Source organism: Aphis gossypii, chromosome 1 (assembly GCF_020184175.1).
Source record: "Aphis gossypii isolate Hap1 chromosome 1, ASM2018417v2, whole genome shotgun sequence".
NCBI lineage: Eukaryota > Metazoa > Arthropoda > Insecta > Hemiptera > Aphididae > Aphis > Aphis gossypii.
The window spans coordinates 26,998,891-27,020,229 of NC_065530.1; the positions used below are offsets into that span (position 1 = coordinate 26,998,891).

The 21,339-nt window shown below is 27.4% G+C and overlaps 1 protein-coding gene across 1 annotated transcript in view; it reads right to left on the reverse strand.

Annotated features, from left to right (window-relative positions):
• Positions 1 to 21,339, reverse strand: part of LOC114133080 (discoidin domain-containing receptor 2) — a 239,687-nt gene that overhangs the window by 143,659 nt on the left and 74,689 nt on the right. The window contains exon 3 of the mRNA XM_050197794.1: positions 8,903 to 9,005. Coding sequence (XP_050053751.1) covers positions 8,903 to 9,005 — 103 coding nt within the window. The remainder of the gene's footprint in view (positions 1 to 8,902; positions 9,006 to 21,339) is intronic.

A 21,339-nucleotide genomic window follows, 5' to 3' on the forward strand; every position in this document is an offset into this window, starting at 1 on the left:
ATATTTGAAGGAATCGTCCGAACACTTTTTATTTATTCTCAACGCGATCGGATTTTTGTGACCATCCACCATTCCGAATACGTAGAGTATGACGCTGCAGAATAAAACGCGCACGTACATCCATTTTTTGGCAATTTCCAGACCGTTTTTATATCGAAATTCCCTTTAAATTATACTATGTGAGTATGTGACCTGAAAAGTTTGACAAACTACGTACAACGACGACAAAGTTAAAAAATACATAAATATATCCGTAAAACAAGCTCGTTGTGTGTACTCGTCAAGTCGTATCGTATTCTGTTTGAATAAAATATATTGGCTAAGTTGAGATGTTCGAATAACTTATGTGGACTACGTTAAGTTGACCCATAAACTATGAAATACTATTAAAATCTAATTTTAAAATATTCTGCAAATTATTTGCAATAATATATTGGTAGAGGTTTGGAAAAAATCGGGTAACATTAAAAAGAAGCAACTTCACACACACCGTTTCGCGTTTTTTGAAAATCTACCTATTATTCCGTTCAAATAATCTACAGAGAGAATCAAAAATTGATCACTTAAAATAATCAGCTAGAGTTCAGTTAGACCTAATCCATAATGCTGTTACAAAAAACAACTGCCTACTAATTCTTATTCTGTCCAAAAAGTGTAATCTATACAGAAAAAGATAAACTAAACATTTTTAAAAAAAAATACGCGTGTGACTGTACAACTAACACGGTTTCCTCGTTTCGTTCAAAAAAAAGGCCTAAAAAAAAAGTAAAAAGCCTAAAATGTTAGGGATTATTGTCTATTGATCAATGTAATAAACGATACACTATAGTAAACGCATTATACTTTATCAATCATGATTTTACTAATATTAATTATAGTCTTAAATTTAAAACTATTTAATAATTTCAAGAAGTCATCACAGGTCCATTGCATACATTATATGATATTACGTTTTATTCGCATAAATCATACAGTTATTGAATAATGAATAACGTTGTATTTGAAATTTGAATCCAATTTTTTTTTTTTTTTTTACCAATAAAAGATCTGATTACTATATTTATTATACACTATGATTATCATATCATAATATCGTTCTGTGCAGTCAACAGCTGAATAGAATATTAATATTGTGCCAACACGGATACGCGACTGCACGCCTGACGCGTAGTATGACGTTTGCGTACCTATACAAGACGTGACGTATTGCTCTAGTGATCGATCATTGGGAATACACGACGTTATAATAATAACGATATTATAATTTATAACATCTACGGTCGGCGTCTGACACGATGACGGTTTATTTTTATTTTTTTTCGTCATAAAAATAAAAAATAAATACGATGATAAAAAGAGAAACACTGCCTGCACGGCGGCGACCCCTGTTGAACTTTATATTATACGAGCTTAATTTGTCGACCGTTTTTAACCGGTGGGTTTTTGCTGATTAAAAAATCATAATAACGGGTCGACGCGCACATAAAACGCAAACGCGCCAGCGCGAACGGGATAGGACGTATAATAATAATATTATTATAAGTACAACGATTTTTCACATTACGGACCTCACTCCAACGCCACGTTAGTCGGCGTTGACAGGTAAATAAAAAATATAAATACATACATATTTAAGTGTATACGTTTTGTTGCTGTTGTTGTTGTTTTTTTTTTTTTTTTTTTTTAGTCAGGACGATGTAATAGTGCACGTAACAAAACACACCCCGTACGTGAGTAGGTATACGTCCTATAATTATATTCTGAGTTGCGTAGTTTATTATTTAATGCGATTTATGTCGTGTATTTTAAAGTTTATTAAAAAAAAAAAAAAACTTTTAAATAGTTGTTAACTATATTATTACGTGGTTGTGTATCCCGAATCTATAAATTTTCGTATGGGTTGAATGGTTTTTTAACGGTACATAAGTCATGGGTTTCAGGTCTGATACTTTGATTTGGGACTGTTAGTTTTAATGTGATAGTTGGTTTGTATTCCTCAGATAAGTTAGGTTAGGTTAGATTATACAAATAAATATAAATAAATATCATTATTCGATATATTATTATTATGTTACAATATTACAAAAAATAAATAAATATAAAACCTTTCATAAAAAAAAAAATTTCTACTTATTTCAAAAATAAAAGATAAAGTAACAATTATCCGAATCAGAATAGGATACATCATGCGATTAACTAACTCTTTCCTTAGTCCTAAAAAACTATCTCAACGTGTAACTAGTGGCGATAAAATAATGTCGCTATTGTAAAAAAGCAGATGATTTTTTAAAATGCACTTTGGTCATTAAAAACTTAATTTAAGGATTAAAGATAAATTTATTAATTTAACACATAGACTAAATAGGTAATAACTACACCTAAATTAATTAATATAGTGTTTTTTTTGTCTTTTTATCAAATATATTGCTTGGGGTTATATTTACAGCCTTACAATAAACAGTCATATAGCCAAGTCATTGAGATGACAAGCATATAGTTATATTATAAACATGAAATTGTATCCTTCGGTTTCTTCCAATTACACAAGTTATGTTCTGACAAAAACAGCCAAGAATTATTCATATCTTATCAAAATATTAAAAAAAAAAATTACTTATTATTATCCACATAACTTTCTTTATAAAAGTATTAGTAATATAATATTATTATAAGCATCGGAAATAAACTCCAAGTGAAATATATTCCCTTCACTTCGACCCCGTTCAACTGACTATACTTATATACGACATACTCAAGAAACCTTTACGATCAATCACTTTGTGACCAAATGCCTAAAATACACTGAAACACGAAAAATCTTCATTAAGTTAAGATAGGTTGCTTCACTCTAATATGTACTTAATGAAGAAAACACGGAAGTAATCTATTTTAATATATTTTCTATAGAATAAACTCAAATAAAACGATTTTTAATAAAGTAAGCTAACAACCTAAAAGTAATAAAATAATTTCGTTAAAAATATCACATTAACTTAAAAACAAAATTGTTTTGAGTGGAGCATTTACCGTGAGAAAGGTGATATTTTGTCTATTCTTACTGTTCAGGTATTACCATTATAACTATTCAAAAAAAAAATTATGTGAACGACATTCGAATATAACGTTTTTATGGTTTATCGATTGCAGCGATGATGTTTAATGATGTAATATATTTTTACTAGTAGGTACTATTGAATTTTACGATCTGGGATGATTTCCGGGAACCTCAGAAAGTCGGAAGTAGCTATAATGTAATGCAATATAGTACGATCGAAGAAAGCTTTAAGCAATCATGTTGAGTTCCTAGTTTTCGCAAGTAAATGCATTATTACATAATATACCAATACTGAATACTCAGTCGATATCATATATTTTCCAATCAAAATCAATTGTTTTCAATTTTGACAGTAATATAATAAATTGCCATATCAAAATGAGGTATTCAGTTTAATGATTAACTAAACATAAAGTTTAAATACTGGTGAATATATCTATTACAGCACTAACTTTTTCAAGGGTAAAAAAAATTTAATCAACTTAACGTCTAATAAAATAATCTATTATTAAAATTTATATAAAAATATAAAGATAGCTCGTATATAATGTTTATTTAAAATCAAAAATATTATTGATATTTAACCACGAGCTAATGAAATTCGCATAAAATTTCATCTGTAATACATTTACTATTTAGCGTTGGTACCGTTACGCTTTAATAGTAAATCATTTAATTTAAAAATACATTTCACAAGGCATAAAATACCTATAGATGCGTATAAATATATATCACGTAACATGGCCAGACATAGTTATTAGGCGGGTGACAATTCAATTAAAAAACTGAACAAGTCGTTTTAATTGAATAACCAATATAATTATTATTCGACATTTCTCATTATGAGTATTGAGTATACGTTAGACGTTTAACTCCGACGGTGTGGATTGTAGTGACCGTATAATATATCCCTACAATATATTATATTGTTGTCGTGACGTCTTACTAGACTCGAATTCGACTAGAACCGCAAACACCGAGTCGACGAATAAAGGACAATATTAATAGTTGTGGCAAATAAGACAATATCATTATATTATTAGATATTATTTTTGTGGTTTACAATAATAATGATTTCGATATTTTTCAAAACAAGACGGTACTCATATTATAATATTATTAGCATAAGCGTTATTCCAGATAACTGTTGCAGTTTCATACAGTTGTATTCTTCGACGGTTTTATCGGTGACCTCAACATTTATTGGTAATATTATACGTATTATATATCATTGTGATACCCGCCGAGGTAGATTCGATAAAGGAACAAACAATATTGGCGGTTTGGACGCGGTGAAACAGAGAAAAGGTTTATGCGCCCGATTAGCCGATGTATACGAATGTATAATAATGCATCGTACGACACTCGCGTGTGCTAGAGAGAGAAACATCGGTCACGTACACATGGTACATGTATTATTATCGTATATACCGTACGAATTCCGGAACTGAAGGTCATCGTACCCTCGAGGATGGTCTCTATAGGGGATGGGGTTCAAAGGGTGAAAAAAAGTTTAGCTATATATGATATGATATATATGATACTATATGATACGATACGAAAGAGGTCACCAACGCCAATAGTATTGCACACGCTGCAGGTAAGTATAAAGGTGGTATGTCGTATATGTATACATATTTTTTTTTTTACACGCCCGCTTCAACCATATATTATATCATTGTAATTGAGATGGGGATTTAAATTCTTTTAAAATGTGAAAATAAGAAAACCGCCCTTAAAAAATGATTTATGATTTAATTCTTAAGCAGTCTAAAAAAACACAAAAAATGTCCCGAATAAGTTTTTATTTCTATTAAAGGAAACAAATGGTTTAAGTATTGTTTATTACTCTAAAACTTAACAAAATAATTTATTGTTAGCAGTTTTAAATTTATTAATTGTCGTTTATTATACATATTGCGTTTATAAATCTTCGTTATTCTAATTTCTAAAGCTCTATTACAGCCTGTGCATTTAATATATAATCTATATACTTATCTATTCTGTTGATTAAGGTATTAAGTTATTATTGTTTTACAATTACATTGGACAATAATACTCAATTATTTAGTTGTTTTGAATTGTTATTTTAAAACTGAACCTACCAAAATCCAATATCTGAATTTGATAATATTATGTATATATCGTACGTTTATTCCATTTTAATTTATTGATAAAATATCTTTGTACACTTAATTCATATATTTTTATAAAACACTTTAGATCTTTAAATTGTGTCTGTTATAGTTATTATACTTATTAGTATTCATGTAATCATGCAAGTGTATATATATAATTCTTTGGACTACAATCTTTTATTTTCAAAAATTCAAATTATTAACTTTATTTTGGGAATACAGTGAAAAAATTCAAAATTAATTTCAACTCAATATAGCTATTGAACCTATCATACAACTAGAACATCGCATAAATATTATGAAACTTATATAAACGATTAAACGTCGTATCAATACTAGAAATTTGTGTCGCAATTCCATCTACTCGTATGTCGCTAATAAATACGTACCACATTTTCCAATGCAACAAACAACGATAGTAATTTGCGGTAACCATATGTGCGTGAGAATATTATATTATGTAGGCATGTACACAGTATACACTATAATACTGTGAACGAATTTATGATTATTAGTATTATGTGAGTCCACCGATATACGAATATACCTACCAACATTATATTTCTATATCTATATACACCACCGAGCAGCCACCTATATTGCCAATGCCGTATACCCACGTCGCAGTATCTTTCCAGTCTGCCGGCTTCGTTAAAATCTCCGATGTATTTCGGTCACGTAGTTAAATTTGTTCGACTGACTGAAAAAAAACGCGGTGGCATATTATAACCCCCATTGCGGGGGATGTAGGCGGATAAAATATAAAATAAAATCAGAAGAAAAAAAAATAAATCCTGATAAATATAATGCGACGGCGGCGACAGCGATTGAAATATCTTTGAAAAACTGCAAGCGCGTCGATGACCTTTCGAATTAAAATCGATTGAAGCGCTTATGCCTCATCTGCGTTTAAACATTTAAAGTGATAAATAATGACTAATTGCACAACACACTTATGAATAATTATGTTATTTCGTTATGAATATGTGAAGTTTAAAGTTTTAAATCATTATTTTTAGATTTTCATTCGAAAATTAGAAGCGAATACCCAAAGTACCCAAAGTAATATTTTGAAAAACATAAATTATTTATAATATCCTGCACTTTTATTCATTAAATACTAACCAGATGTGTTTTATTATTGCCGTGATATCATTATTTTTTTTTACATTCTAATCGATCGAGTCTTGATATTAGTAAATTCGTTATACAGTAATTATAATTATTATTTAAGCAATTATTATGTTATTCATGTAGGTACACCTGTTACTTACAAATACTTACAAATTGTAACTAACAATATTATATATAGAAAAATATTTACTTTCCATCTCAAAAAATTAGAAACACACAATATGTATTGAACAATTTATAGTGCTAATATAAACTAATTATTAAGTAATACTATTTAAACTATAAATATATTTAATTCCATTCTTACTAATGGGTAAAAACTAATAAAACGACTTAATCCGATAGATTAACCAGAAATCCAAACTTTTTCTTGATAATTAATTTATCCATGCAATAGCTAATAATATTAATTATTATTAAACATTTATACTAAAGTTAAAAAAATAAAAACTGGATCTAATCGTTAATCACATAAATAAACTTATTCAATTCACTATTTTTCCTCGTGAAAATTTTGTTTTTAATACCTATTGTATGTCAATAATTTTGTACATTTGATTAGATTTTTTTTGTTACAATTAGTCTCAACTATTAGATGATCAATACATTAACATTAATTTAGAAAATATAAATATATATAATACAATAGTATTTTTTTTTTTTTTAAGGAAAAGGAATCGTTTTGAATTCTTAGTAATTTTTAATATAATATTAAAAAAAATAACTTCTTTCATAAAATTAATAAAAGAATATCATTTTAAGATATAGATATTTATATATAAAAAACTTGTGTAACTTTTTAATTTATAATATTTATTTTTATGCAATAAAGTATCATGTTTCATTTTAGAAACATAAGTCACTAATTAAATGATATATTTTTATATTCAATCATTATTTGTGTATTTTTTTTTAATATTATTGATAATTATATATAAATGTAAATTTAAGTGTTTTAAGCGTTATAAAAGTTACTTCCTGGATAAATTTATACATTTTCAGAAATTAAATATTCTGTAGCATAATATTTTAATAAAAATAAACAAAAGACCGCCATAAAAACATAGAGAATGATTTTTTTTTTTTTAATAATAAAAATTCATTGTTTTAAAAATGCGTAATATTCTGAATATCGATTACTATTACTATTTAAAGAAAAATAGATGGTAGTAGCTATATATTTACATAAAAGTAAAAACATTGGATTAATATAAATAGTATCGTGTATCATAAACTTTTCAAATTTTTTTTTATGTAACAAGTGTTTACAGTTGAACAAATCACGTACAGAGTAAACCAAAAAATAGATAAGAGAGTGTAATACAATCAACTAATATTAATAAATAATGAGTTTTAGTCCAATATCGGTATACATAATATTGTATTCATTACAAAATAAGTAGTATTCAAAAAGACTATTCTTTATCTAGCATGAATTATTTTTAGAAATCGATCAATTAAAACTTTTAAATTCAATGAGTTATATTCATAACCCCCGAGGTATTTTAAAATACGTATTATTAGCTAAAATTAGTACACTATAATATATTACTAACCTAACCTAACCAATCAAAGATTAAAATAATACATTAAAATAATAAATAATAATACTATAAAATCATATTAAAATAATTAGAATCAATAAATTATTATTTTATGTTATGTTACAATAATATTATTAAATTTATTATCAATGAGAGTAATAGAGCTTCTATTGAGGGAAAAAGTTACAATAATTTAATATAATTTAGATTAATATCTGTTCATAGTATTATGTCATGTATAATATACATTCTATATTGTATGTAATATATGAAATTCAATTAATGTTTTAAACAATATCTAACGTAGTAATGCGTTATACAATAGAATTCGTTGTATCCGTTTTTAATGAAAGCTTCTAGTTATAGCGATATTTTGTTTAGAATCTTTAATTTAATTTCACAATATTAAAAATCAACTATTAAATTACATTAACGAATTGACATATAAATAAATTATTCTAGAGAAAACTAAACCTCGTGTTTAATTTAAAACGTACCAATACGTATTGTTTATTATTATATAATATGATATAGCAGTTGTTTTTTTACATAAAAATTCATTTATAATATTCATGCTGTATGTACAATTAACTGTCAGTTGCATGGAAATCAAATTATTTAGGTACTTAATATAAATATAACGGAAAAAAATAGTTGATTACCTCTCTGTAATTATTTTCTCCTAAATGATTTTAATTTCTAATTAGAATTTTTGTTTGAATCGATAATTTAACACTCAAATATAAGTATATTTACTAACATGAACTATTGGGTATAAAAACATCCATTTATAATATTCTAATATATTTAGAGTTTTTATTAATTTATTGATAAGTTAATTACATAATAAAAAAAAATATTAAATTATTAAACGTTGAATAGACATTATATTTTCTATTTTATTTATAATTAATAATATATTAGTATTAAATAGTCAACACAACGCAATTTATAAAATATTTTTTATACCTACTCAATTATTATTATTTGTTAGTTTTAAATATTGTAAGAAATTGATTTTCATCACTTACCGGCCTCTTTGTGGTCCAGTCCCATAGTCATAAGAAGAACTAGAAACTATGTCTGAATCTAGTATTTTTCCAGACTCCATTCCTAGCGAATTATTGCATTCATCTGAAATTAAAACCAATATTTATTAGTCATTCATTTTGAGTATGAAATATTAATTATTATTATCATTTGTACGGTAATAATAATAAAACAAATAAAATGGCTATAGAAATTAATTCTTATGCATAAGTCTCACGTAGAAATTCACCTCGACACTTGCTAGTAGTAAGTTTAAGTATTTAATTATTTAAATTTAAGATAATTTAGGTAGTTACGTGTAGAAACTATACATGTAACCAGGCTGTGAAGATATTTGTAAAAACAGATATTTTAAAACCATTAGAAAATATATCATGCTCTCCATAAATTACTAACTGAGATAAGCATAACATAGCAAAAATATAATGAATGGTCCTTATAAATTATAATCATTCTGTCTGTTTCATTTTTTTTTTTTTTTTTTGTTAACTGAAATACACACAAATTACTTTCCTAATAAAATCAAAAACAATAACAAAATTAGTTAATGTTATTTTTATACGCTCTTATATTTAGACATAGATGAAGGTGAAGTTTAAAATTTGAAAATATGAAAGATATTTTATATTTTTAAATAATTTAAATGTATACAAAGAATATTTCTTTATAATTACCGTGTTTTATCGTATTACAATTATAAGTAGATTTTAATAAATTATTTAACAGTTGTGTTGGTATGTTTATTGTATAATAATCAAGGCTAGTATTTTCAGTGTTGTTTGAATTTTAGAAAAAAAAACATAAGTTATTATGTAAAAATATCTAGCTAATAAGGAGTTTGAAACGCAGTAACATTTTAGGGACGAAATACCTCTCTTTTTCATTATCTAAATTAGGTCACTGTATACATAGGTACTATATGCAACAACAATGTAAAATGTTTCACTACTTAAAATATTTTATTATAATATATAAAGTATAAACATATACACACGAATAGTTATAAAATATTAACCTAAACTCCTTCTTTATGAAACACTTGATATCGTACATTTAACTGCTTCTAGAGCGCGTATAATTAGGTTCTTTATTCGAGAACTGTGATGAGTAGGTGCATTACATCTTTTCGCTAAATTTCACTCTCACCCACCTCTTTTGCGTCCTTTATATGCTTCATACGCAGTTCAGTATATGCGCACAGTATTATAATATGCACTCATACATCACACTTTCACGCAGATATATAATATTAGATGTACACCACCAACATTGGAAAATTCATTTAAAATTTAACTAAGTTCATGAACTTGTTCATTTTCTCTAGGCAACTTTATTTCGTTCAAATATTGAAGACTATGGTTACTCAAAAAGCATTGCTTCCGAGATGCGTCTAATGTAGAAATAGTCACTATAATTTATCCGTATCATTTGTAGTAAAACAATCTAATAATCTGCCAAATACTTATTCTGCATCACGAACATGACTTAAAAAATATGTAATACAAGGAACTTTTACAAATAAGCAAAATACTTAAGGTAACGAAATAAATAATGCTATTAATAATTATTTTATAAGCTCTCAGTCAAGCTGAAACTCAATACAAAAACATCTTCATACCCTTCTCCGCCATAAGCCTACCTTTATTACTCAAATACCAGCACCTCCTTAAAATCAAAGTGCGTATTGACAAAATATACTTTTTAAAAACTTTCTAATTGAATTTAAAGCTTTCATAAATCCATTGTTATCAATCCTCACTATACTGTCTTCGATCGTCTAATGTTCAGTGATGTCGAATGATTAATTAACTTTCCAGTCCTTGCCCATATTCTTATAGAATGATGATGATTTAACAAAGTATTCAAACGAATTTATTCCGTTATTTAACGAAATCGGTTTTAAAAATGATTCGATATTTTAATTAACAATATTAAAAATATATATAAAAAAAAGATATTAATATCGCCACTTCACTATTTTAAGATACTTTAATAATTATGACTGTATATTATATACTATGTTATAAAATATTTACAGTTTTATATTTAAAATTAACTATGGACTTTTTCTCGCTTTAATAACTCTAATGAAAGTATTATGTTATTAGTATAAATTATACTAATATGACTTATAATACTTAAATAGTTTTTATTTAAAATGTTACTCAATAGTAACGAAATAAAAATCACGTGTTAAAATTGGAGTTAATTTATTGTTATTATAATTATTATAACTAATATTAATATTTCATATTTCAATATTTTATTCTCTATCAATTATTAATGAACGTTTGACAGTCCACATTGATTGTGTCAAAAATGTTGATTTAAAAAAATATAATAAGAAGAATTTAATTCATTATTTTTTATGCATTTTGAATTTTGAATGATTGAACGATTAGTTGATTCTCCGAAATCTGCCAAAATATTTGAACTGGAAATAATCACATAAACGTCCGTCGTATATATTGACATAATTTATGATACGTTTTTTAAGCAGGTTAGGAATATTACATTTAATTACGGTACGAAAAATAACCGGACGAAATCCGACGAATTTAATGAATTTATATGAACCCGAATGGCACTACACGTCACCACCGGTCACGTTGTATTAAAAAAAATATATATATTATACTATGTATAGTGTATACCATAAATGTAATGTCTGTATTTTTTGTTGTTGTTGTTTTTAACCATCGGATAAATTCACCCACAAATATATGCTTAGTATTTTATTAAATAATCGATTTATAATTCATACATTAACGATAACTCGTATTTTATTTTCCTGACCATTGTGCACACATAAACAATCACGTACAGAGATATGTATAGAATATTTTCGTATTCTTGTGTGTGTGTATGTGTGTGTGAGTTACAGTATTACACTATAGTGGTCATTTGGTATAATCACTTGTTGACCCTTATAATACATTTGCGTGGTCTTAGCCGTGTATCCTTTTCCGGATGGTTCTTCAAAAAAAAAAAAAAAAAAACCTATATATAACGAACGGGTGAGGTTGAAAAGCGGTGTAGGCCTGTGGTCCCGCGATTTATCCTCAAACTATATAATATGCGTGTGTACAATAATTAATGACCGAAAGTGGGTAGTAGAAAATTAATAAATTAGCCGGACAACGATTACAGAGGCCGCGCGAAGCTCCTCCGATGCGGATTGCCGAGCAGCAGACGATTAGTGGCGGGTCGCGGGTATGTACGGAAGTATCTATATATATTAGGGGTAACAATCAGAGGTGGACGAGGGAGAGAGGGATGACGAAACAGACTCTAGAACCCAAGAGGAGAAGTGCAGGAACGACGGCAACAGCAGCAGCAGGCGTCCGACTATGTATTGTATGTGTATATTTATACATATATATACACACGATCGGTGTCTGCAGAGCAATGCGCGCGCGCCTTCTCCTTTTGTATCGGCCCGTTGATTTATAGCGTCCATCCATCATGTTGCCGATGCAATGGCGGCGGCGGCGGCCAACAGTTTTTGAATCTAAAAACCGTCTCGCTCGCAGTCGTCGTTGTCGCCGTTGCGCCCTTCCCCTCTGGCGATCGTAGAGAGTTCCGACCGTCAGGCATCGTCTGCGTGAGCAAACCGACTTACAGCAACGACCGGGACGAAAATGATTTTATTTTTTTTTCATTTTTAAGTTATCCCGTCACACGAACTCGCCGGCGACGTTAATTAATTTTATTTTTAACCAACTCTCGGACGGTTAATCTCAATATTATTACTATCGCTTCCGCGCGATAAGGGTGGCGCTTCCGTTAAAGTATATTATAGAAGCGTATTATAATCGCCCTTCGTTATTATTTTATAATCCGGGAACGGGGCAATTAGTTACATACACACAGTATACGTTATAATATATATAGGTACACCCTTTAGTTAGTATTACGGTAAACCGTGGTCCATCCTAATACCTATCTACTTTTGCAGACGTGTATATAATATTAGTCTTGAATTTGAAATCATACGTATGTTCTACTACAAGTATTAAAGAATGCAGACAATGATAATCGCGGAAACCTTGTATGAATTGTTGATTTTATTCGTTGCAAAAATAACTATCCTATAAATTACAGAAAAACGACTGCTGGAAATGTAGAACAATTTCGCAAAATTATAGGTAACCTGATGAAATGTAGATGGGCCCCTGAATATTTATAACACTCATATATGCACTTCCGTGCACAATTATTCAATTCTATGCAAATATTATGTATTATAAATAGGTATGCATTATACATCATACAAAACCTAACCGTTCGACGAATACAAAATAACTTTTTATTTTTTGTGTTTTCATTATAATTTAATATCAAACATTAAAATAATTATTTTAATTATTTATGTTACCATCTGTATTAAGTACATTAAATGTGAATATTATATATAACTCCATACAATTTGAACAGTCGACATGTTACTTTTAACGAGTGTACGTACGTCTATAGGATTTTATACTTTCATTTGTAACATAAATGTTATTTTTATGTCTAACTATTGGTACCTTAAAAGTTTAGCACTTTGCAGCGCGAAATATAACATTATTTGAACTGCTATACAATTTTATTACTCGTTTTATGCGACAAACATTTTGTGAATTTATGGATTATAAAAAAACATAAAAAGGGGAAAACGGTCTGTTTTTACTGTCCATTCCGTGTGCCTGTAATAATACATATTACATCGTCTAGAGAAACAAACATACGCGCGGTAACCACATCCCAAAAAAAAAAGGTATCGGAGACTGCTTATAATAATATACGCATATTATTATATAGATATTAATAAAATAAATATATTATTACCGTTTATTTCCTTCTGCGTTCACGTATACTATGTGTTTAGTTCTCTATCCACCCCTATGGTATTTGATAGTTTAAAACTTATATAACTATTTAAACATTTAACATAAACTAATAATTAAAACTGCCAATCGACTATTTAAGATTATTGTTACATACCCAACACAATAACATACATTTTATTAAGTTTTGGTTTGGGTTGATTGAAAATGCGTTAAATACTTAATTATAATAAACTATATTTCAGTAACTTTCGAAAACCTTATTCGATAATAGTTATTGACATAGGCATCGACTGCATGGGTGCTCGGGGGCCTCAGCCCCCATTGAAAAGATTGAGATATGAGCTTAATTTAAGAGGAAACAGTTACAAATATAGACATAAGTAGTCCACTTTCTGCATCTCTACTCTTTAACCACATATATTCAAATTATTTTGAAGGGCAAAAGTTAAGGATAATAATTAGTAAATTCGGCCCCCATTGGCATTTACAAAACCTGGAGCCTATGGTTATTGACGTGAATGATAAAACACATCACCAGTGCCGTAACTATAGAGCGGTTGGCGAAATAGGCGGTTGCCAAGGACGCAGCAAAGTAAGGGGGCGCATTTGAATTAAATCAAATTGGTTTTTGGTATGAAATTTATTTTTTTTTTTTATAAAATATTCAAAGTTTTATTAAACTCAATTATAAATGTAAAATGTACAAAAAGTACAAGCCGGATTGCGACTTGATGATGTATATTTATTAGATTTTATAATTTTTATATTTATGATTTATACTACCTATACATAACGATATATATATTTTTTTATTTTTGCGTGTATGAAACGTACAGTCATATTAAAGGCTAAAGCTATTATATCTCATTGACTCAATAATTTAAAAAATATAGCAATATTTCGATTTAACACTTAAGAATGTAATATAGTTATGCAAAAGTCATACCCTTGAAATGAAACGAAAATAAGTACCAAAAAATAAAATTCCCCAAGGGCCCTACAGTGAGTATAGTTGCACATCGCACGTCGTGTTTACAATCATATTAGCACGTCCACGAGCTGTTTTTTCATATTCGTGCGGATATTATATATGAAACCGTTTGCAGAAAGAAATCGTCATTACACCACACGGACGACGACTACGTCAACACCACACACGTACCGTGCGTGTATCTTTAATAAAACAGTAATCAGTTTACCGCGAGTAGTCGTTCTTAATATTATTATTTTCACGGATTTATTCGCTCGCCACCCCACACGCGGGCCGATGACGACTGCGTCCCCACGGACCCAAGTAATTTATCGCGTTAGCGTAAATAATAATCATATAATATAATATTACCGTATAATTAACGCGGACGAAATAATAGACTCGGATTTCAAAACACGAGACTAGATCGACTTATATATTATTATTATGATAATAACAATATGATATACTCGTCGTACCGCACGCACAGCACCGCAACCCAGCCAGTTTAATGCCATACGTATATATTAATATTATTGTATTATTTACTCCTAATATATTATGTACTCTGTAGCTGCAACAGACTCGGTACGCCCTAAATAATTGGATAGGTATGCGTGTGCTCATATAGCGAAACACACACACATATGATAATATTTACAATATTATTATTCGTATAATATAGGTAGGTACAGTATAAATTTATCGTGATATACGCAGTATATAGTGTATATTCGTATATATGTATACCATTCTTCTCCTATAGTAGTGTGTATATATAATATAATATATATATACTATATCCTATAATATGTGTGCATGTATACCTGTAGGTATATATAATATATATATATAAGTGTGTGTGTGTGGGTGGGTGGGTAGGTGTGTGTGTGTGTGTGTGTGTGTGTGTGTGTGTGTGTGTGTGTGTGTGTGTGTGTGTGTGTGTAAATATATTGTTATTATTATAATATATACGCGGAATGTTGTTATTACGTCGACGATGGAGAGGAACAGAGACGCTGGAAAACACCAATACCCAATCTCTACAGGGAATATAACGAGACAACATATTTACGTCGTATATATAAAAGGCCCAATAAACCCTAATATGAAAAAAGATACTAGACCACCGCCACTGCCGCCGCCGCCAACGATATCCCTTGACGTTTTTAATGCCGAAAGCCGCCATAAAAGTTGATGATCGTTGTGTTCGCTCGGTTCTTATTATATACGTGTGCGTATACGTATATACGTGTATAATATATTATATTAACACGTGTACGATCAAACATATTTCAAAATATTCCTAAACGAGTACGTATTTCCAGTAAAAATTATTGCGAGAACATAAACGCGAATACTACAACTAGCAGCAGTACGGCTTCTAATTTGTTTTTTGTTTTTTTGCTTTTTTAATTAAAAACACCGGGTATTTAATGAGGGTCAAAATATATACTGGGTACTTTAATACAATACTTGGTTTTACATCGTATATACGATATACCAATGTCGTGAAAAAGCAATTTAGAAACCTTCTTAATTTCTGCGTTGACTTCAAATTACTATTTAGGTATAGTTGGATGAAATTCTTAAATTAACAAAAAATAATTTATCAGTTGTAAGTGTATTGGTTTTGAGAAATTCTTTATCACTGATAATTGTTTTACTTATAAACGGCTAAAAAAATACATAAAATATAGAATTTAATATAAGAGATATAGCCAGTCTTATAGTTTTGGGCAAAATTAGCACAACATATAATTTAGAAACAATGAACGTTTAAAAATAAGCTCAAAAAAAAAAATAATATGAAAAAAAGTAATCTTTAAAAACACCTAAACACTTAAAACGTCGTATACTCGTATATGGTAAACAATTTATGACGAAACGTGACTCGCAGTAGTAGTCAAATCATTTTTTCATAAGTAGCGGGAGGGGGTGAGGCTGATTTTATAACATGTGCTTTTATCATCAAAAAGATAATTTATGATGTAATTCTGTAGTTTTTATTATCACTCAACAAATAAAAAAAAATGATATAAAAAATTTTGAATAGTTTTATTGAATTAATAACTGAAAAAATTATATTATTTTTTTCATAAATATATAAATAGTATACTTATGGTGATTTACCAATCATGTTCACCACTTTATTTTCTTAAAAAAACAGTTTCAAAATTTGATTTTTTAATTTTTAAATATTATTTTTAAGTCTATAATTATAAATACTTGACTTTTTTATACTACTTACTAAGTGTGCTGTGAAGATAAAAATGACTGTTTTTAAAACGAGAACTTCTCCTTTTCAACTATATATTGAGTAGCGAATATTTGTTTCTGATCATTAAATTTGGAGTATCAAAAATAACTAATATTTATCTATAAATATAGGTATATAGGTATTTTACAATTTTTAAAAATGACCCAAATAAAAAAAATCCAACGATATAACTTTGAATAAATTCGTTGTAAATGGAAGATATGGGTATTATTTTTGATGAATCATTCTATATATACTTTAATATAAATATTAATATTTAAAATTAAAGATATGAAGTGGAGATATGTTCTTCATTATTTGACCACCATAAGACATCTACGTTTGTATATTGTTATACAATAGTTAAATTAAAAAACAATTTGACGTTACTAACTGTTGACTACAATAATATGGGTAGATAGCAAATGCGTTTTGTATGACATTGACACAGCTGTTTAGATAATTTATGGTTGCAGAAGCTAGGAAGTCGTAAATAGTTGACTATCAAGTCAACTGTCAAATACCTACATAAAAATATAAAAAAACAGCATAAAATATATTTTTTCATCTTTCGATCTGTGATATAATGCCAGGTAAAATATTTGATACAATAATTTAACTATAGACGACAGAAAACAATAAAATTCTCACCGGATACAATCCTACAATGGCATTGGAAGTATAAATAGATACGTTCAACATTATTCAAGCAACTTTATAGCACAAAGATTTAGGTTTAGATATTTTTGTATTGTGTACATCATTCGAATTCTTTTTATATTTTGCAACTGCAGATTCAGTATTATTCGTAAGATGAATATAGTGATATAATATACGAACATTGGATTTTTTATGCAACTGAAAATTTTTAAATTTTGTATAGATTTAAATTAAAATTAAGTATAAGTTAATAAAAATACAGAACGTATTTTAATTTAATTTTTTACAGATAAATACTGATTCTTGCTGAGGAAAACTCGTATGGAAACTCAAAAATATGTACAAGATGATCCATTTAAATGTCTACACTCATTATTTGGAAAAGTTGTAACTTCTTTGAAAATATAATTTTCACATAATTTTATATCATTGCAAAATAACATTTTTGAAAAAATTATATTTCAAGTGGACCAACATTTTGCAGTGTATCCTTATTCCACTTCATGTCACTCATCAAAACTAAAAATATTTATATGTTAAAATTAATATTAACTACTCGTTCGAAATTTAATTTGAATGTATCAATTATTTTGAAAAATATTCAGTTTTGGAATATAAAATCAAAAATATATTTTGTTTTTCAACAATTAAATATTAAAAAAAATAATGATAATAATAATTAAAATTATTAAACATATAATTTTTTTTTCAAAAATGTTTTGCAAAATAAATTCCAACAAATTGAAACTTTTTGAAACATTGTTTTTTTATATTATAGATAAATTAAATATATAAGTTCCTATAAATTTAAAACTATTTAATAGTATTAAATAGATCACCTTATAAATTTACAATATTATAATTATAATTATAGAATGACGATACTCAGATAACAGAGAAAAAATGAATAAAAATCCGTCAATGGCGTATTTGGAAGTATAAACAGGTACGTACAAATACTGTAATATGGATATAATAAAAGCTTTGATATATTTTACGTATACGTCATTCGAATGCCGTCCACATTTTGCAAGTGATTCAATATTATGCGTTGTAATGCGAGCGCACTAACGTTAGATTTTCTATAGCAGGCCAACTGGAAACTTTTCAAACCTAAACTGTATACTGAAATAAAGAATGTAACTTTTAGAATATTTTCATAAAGTTTGAATTGCTCTTAGCGGTCGGATAGACAGGTTTATAACGTTAAGTTCACGCTGAAATACAAAACAATTCTAAAATAAATATACAACTTAAAAAAACCCTGAAACCTCGATAACTTAATTTATAAATAGAAAATTAAAAAATTAAAATACTTTTTTATTTTATTCTCAACATGAAGATTTTGGTTATTGTAATGACCCGATTTACAATATACATATATGTAAATTTAAGTTTTACATATACACACTAAAAATCATTATTACATTAGATATTAAGTAATAATATTTTTAATATAGCTAAATCAAATTTTATTGCAATTTAAATAAAACTGAATTAATTTTATTTTTATGAGAATTAATATTATTCCAGATAATTACCGAATTATCGTTAAGTAACTATTGAACGTATATGAATACTGATGCTAGGAGTAATTCATCATATATAACCTATACAGTTAATTATAATTTATAATTTTAAGTACTTACTTAGCAATAATTAATATTATATCTTACCTATTTGCAATGTTTAATATTATAAATGAGTGATACGAGATACACTGAAATGTATATGTCATATACAATTTTTGATCAAATTTGTTTATAAAAAATTTTGATTATTTTTAATATTTGTAACAAATACTGAAACATACAGTTGACTAGTTAAATAATAAATACAATTATTATAAATGAACTGTAGATATTTCTTATAAATTATTATTTATATACTTTGTTCATTGAAATTGATAATAACCGACTGCTGTAAAAGTCGTCAGTAGATATGAAGTTAATGATATTCTCTTTAATTAACTAAATAATTCTATGTTGGGATAAGTTCTTATTCTCCGTCAGAGTTTCAATTACTCGTACGTAATTAATAATGCAACGAAATCATACAAAATTTCCCAACCTAAGTTATTCGTCTATAGAATACAACCCATCAATAATATAAAATTCGTACATTTTTAGGTCAGAGATCCAAAACTAATATACATTTACCAAGTTGTATATTTATGTTTACTCTGTGCAAACTAAGTGACCGCAATTACACTGACATTTCAATTGAAAGTTAAAGCAAACAAAAGTGCGAATCTTTGATCAAATATTTATGGCAAACACCGTAAAAGTAAATTATATAGGTACCTATATACTATTCGCTTTTTTTAAAAGTATATAAAACAATTTATCAATTAAATTGGAATTATAATATAAATAATTTCGATAAAATATGGATTAAACCCCCTTACACGTCTTCATTATAACAGTTTTTATAGACTACAATTTAGTTAACTTTTAATTTATTTAATCTACATGCAATACATATTACTCGTATATATTTTTAACAAATTTAATACAATTTTAAGTTACACGTTTTTTTTTATTATTATGATAGTTATTTAAAGGCACATTTCTTATAAAAAAAAAATAGTTGAAACTATTTATAAAACATATTGAATAAATAATATAAAGTTAAACTTTATATGAATAAGTTTTGACTAAATCCTATCTAATGAATAATTTACAAGAATAGTTATAATTAACCTTGCCGAGAATCGAAAAACAACAATCTATCAAGATAAAAACGACATATTAATAAATAAGAATGTTCATTTTTAACTACCTACAACAATAGTTTTAAAAATAAAAGAGTTTATCATTGTTATGTAGTATTGTAGTCGGCATTTTTAATAATAACTCTTAAAAAAAAACCTTTAGTTAAGCATACGGTTGTTATCAAAATTTACTGATAATGTTAAAAAAATAAATTTTTATCACCTACCTTCTATGATTAAAAAAAATAAATATTAAAATATTAAAAATCTTTATTTTAACAACGTAATCCATTTAGTCTCATAACGTTAGTCTTATGAATTATGATTAAAGTGTAATATAATAAGTATAATAACCGAAGAAAAATCTCTCTATTGTAAAACTATAAGTATTTTAAACTTAAAACTATTCACTATTCGGTTATAGAGACCCATCTATAGTTTCGTCTAGTTCACGTGTCGAAAAACCTGAAAAGACCATTATACTGAATCTTATCGAATTCGCGTCAATGTGTCAATATTCGGATTATCAATCAACAGAGAAACCACTCACAAAGAATGGTTTCCCCTCCTTTACATCAACAACGAACTATAAATCAGAGCCAACAGCTACCTACTTAGGAAAAAAGATAGTGTAACAAGTCAATCATCTCCAAGACATTTTTTTTTTAAACTCATCACTCTAATAATATTATCGGACTCATAGTAGTCATTGGACATTGATCCACAAAGTAAGCAAAAGATTTCATATAGACATTTTCAAAAATTAACAAAAGACAAAATGACAAAATTGAAAATTGTTGAAACCTATTGAACGTAAATAATACTACGTTTTACTTTGTTTTACTCGCGAGTTGTTGTTTAATTAACATGAAGTTTTTTTAGTTTATAAATAACTAATAAATGTCTTTAAATATTAGGTATAATTTATATGATAAAAAGAATTAGGTATTGTTAAAAAGTAAAAAAGTAATATTATATCT